Source organism: Lathyrus oleraceus, chromosome 7, assembly GCF_024323335.1.
Source record: "Lathyrus oleraceus cultivar Zhongwan6 chromosome 7, CAAS_Psat_ZW6_1.0, whole genome shotgun sequence".
In the NCBI taxonomy this organism is placed as follows: domain Eukaryota; kingdom Viridiplantae; phylum Streptophyta; class Magnoliopsida; order Fabales; family Fabaceae; genus Lathyrus; species Lathyrus oleraceus.
The window spans coordinates 340,744,862-340,746,563 of NC_066585.1; the positions used below are offsets into that span (position 1 = coordinate 340,744,862).

General features: G+C 38.4%; 1 protein-coding gene across 1 annotated transcript; it reads left to right on the plus strand.

Annotated features, from left to right (window-relative positions):
- The first annotated feature begins 524 nt into the window (after window positions 1–524).
- Window positions 525–1,434, plus strand: LOC127103724 (uncharacterized). Its single transcript, XM_051040956.1, has 3 exons — window positions 525–557; window positions 635–1,066; window positions 1,111–1,434. Exons 1-3 carry the CDS (start codon window positions 525–527, stop codon window positions 1,432–1,434), a joined length of 789 nt encoding a protein of 262 aa, XP_050896913.1.
- Window positions 1,435–1,702: the final 268 nt, after the last annotated feature.

Here is a 1,702-nt window from a genome sequence, read left to right on the forward strand (position 1 = left end):
TTGAGGAATTATAGAAATTAATGGTTTTAAAGCATGCAATAAAAACATTCTTTTTCGTCCAATCAGTGGTGCACACTTCTCCAAGAAAATCATTTCCATCCTTAATTATTTGCCTACCTACTCGCTACCGACTAATTACCATCTACATTGGCGATTCTGTTCACGCCATTCTTATAAAAATCCTCATCTTTGTACTTTCTTCTTGCCATCTCAAAACTATTCTCCAAACAAATTTCAAGATGTCGAAATAATCTGTTTTAACACCCATCAGTATCGCAAAGGATCACTCAGCTTCCTCCCCTATGAAAGTTAAGGTTGCTTCCTCTACTCCAACGATGGACTCCTCACAGGTGGTCCTTGATGTAGTTCTTTTATCAATGGTTCCATGTCCTGTCTCTGTTCAAAAAAGGATGAGACCTCCGTCTGTAAAGAAATAACATTCAATTATAAGCCTCTATCTTGTACCTATTAAATCTTCTAATGTTTATGCTAAAGAGTCTATCTGTTTAAAACTGGTTAGTAGAATGGAGCCATCTGGTTTATCTGCTTCAGAAAAGGTAAAGCCTAATTTGAATGATGCTGAAAAAATTCCATTGATGGAATTATTCGTATGTTAGTTTCTGGTGTTTTGAAGGAAGTTAGGACTATTGATGTGCTGGATTTTACAACATCCTTGGCCCATGCTAATCACCCAGCTGAAACCACCCCAGAAACATCTAGTGATTGTTGTGATAGTGACTCCATCTCTACTGAGTCTAATAAAGTTGTGTCTATTGATGACACTATGTCTGTGAATGCTAAGGAGAAGCAAGATGTGTCTGATGATAAGGAAAACCTAGGTGGAAGGAAAGAAAAATCCAATGTCATTGTTAATGTTGATGAGTTGGACTCTGATGAAGAGACCATTGCTAAGAATATGGCCCCTAGCATTGCCAAGAGTCTGAAGAATAGAATAGGCAAGGTTATAATGACTAAAGGCGTGCCCTCTAAGGCTGCCAAGAAGCATGTTGGTGTAGGTTCCACCAAAAGCTGGAGAAAAGTGACTCCTAATAGGAAGAGGAATGGGGTATCCTCAAGTGAGTCTGATTTTGATGTTGAACATGATGTTAGGACATCACTCCTCTAAAGAAATCAGTTCTGAAGAAGATACTTGTGAATGTTCCTGAGGTACCTTTAGATAATATCTCATTCCATTCTGTTGAAAATGTTGAGAGATGGAAGTTTATTTACCAGAGAAGGCTAGATCTGGAGAGGGAACTTGGAAAGGATGCACTTGAATTCAACAAAGTTATGAAGCTCATTGAACATGCCGGTTTGATGAAAAGTGTCACGGGTTTTGGAAAATTCTATGAAGTGCTCGTTAAGGAGTTTATTGTAAACATCCCTGCAGATTGTGACAACAGGAAAAACAAGGATTTCAGAAAGTATTTGTAAGAGGAAAATGTGTGCAATTTTCACCTGATGTGATTAATAGGTACATGGGAAGATGTGAAGATGAACAGGCTGAGATAGAGGTGACTGACAACTTGGTTTGCAAAGAAATTACTGCAAAACAGGTACTACAATGGCCTAGAAAGGAAAAGCTGTTAGCCAACAAATTAAGTGTGAAGTATGCTATCCTTCACAGGATTGAAGCTTCTAACTGGGTCCCCACCAATCATACATCAACCATTTCCACAAGATTGGGGAAGTTCATCTATGT

Coding starts and splice junctions, on each gene's coding strand:
- LOC127103724 (XM_051040956.1), top strand. CDS start 525: ATGGAGCCATCTGGTTTATCTGCTTCAGAAAAG. Junction 558..634: donor GTTTATCTGCTTCAGAAAAG/GTAAAGCCTAAT, acceptor GGTGTTTTGAAG/GAAGTTAGGACTATTGATGT. Junction 1,067..1,110: donor CTAATAGGAAGAGGAATGGG/GTATCCTCAAGT, acceptor ACATGATGTTAG/GACATCACTCCTCTAAAGAA.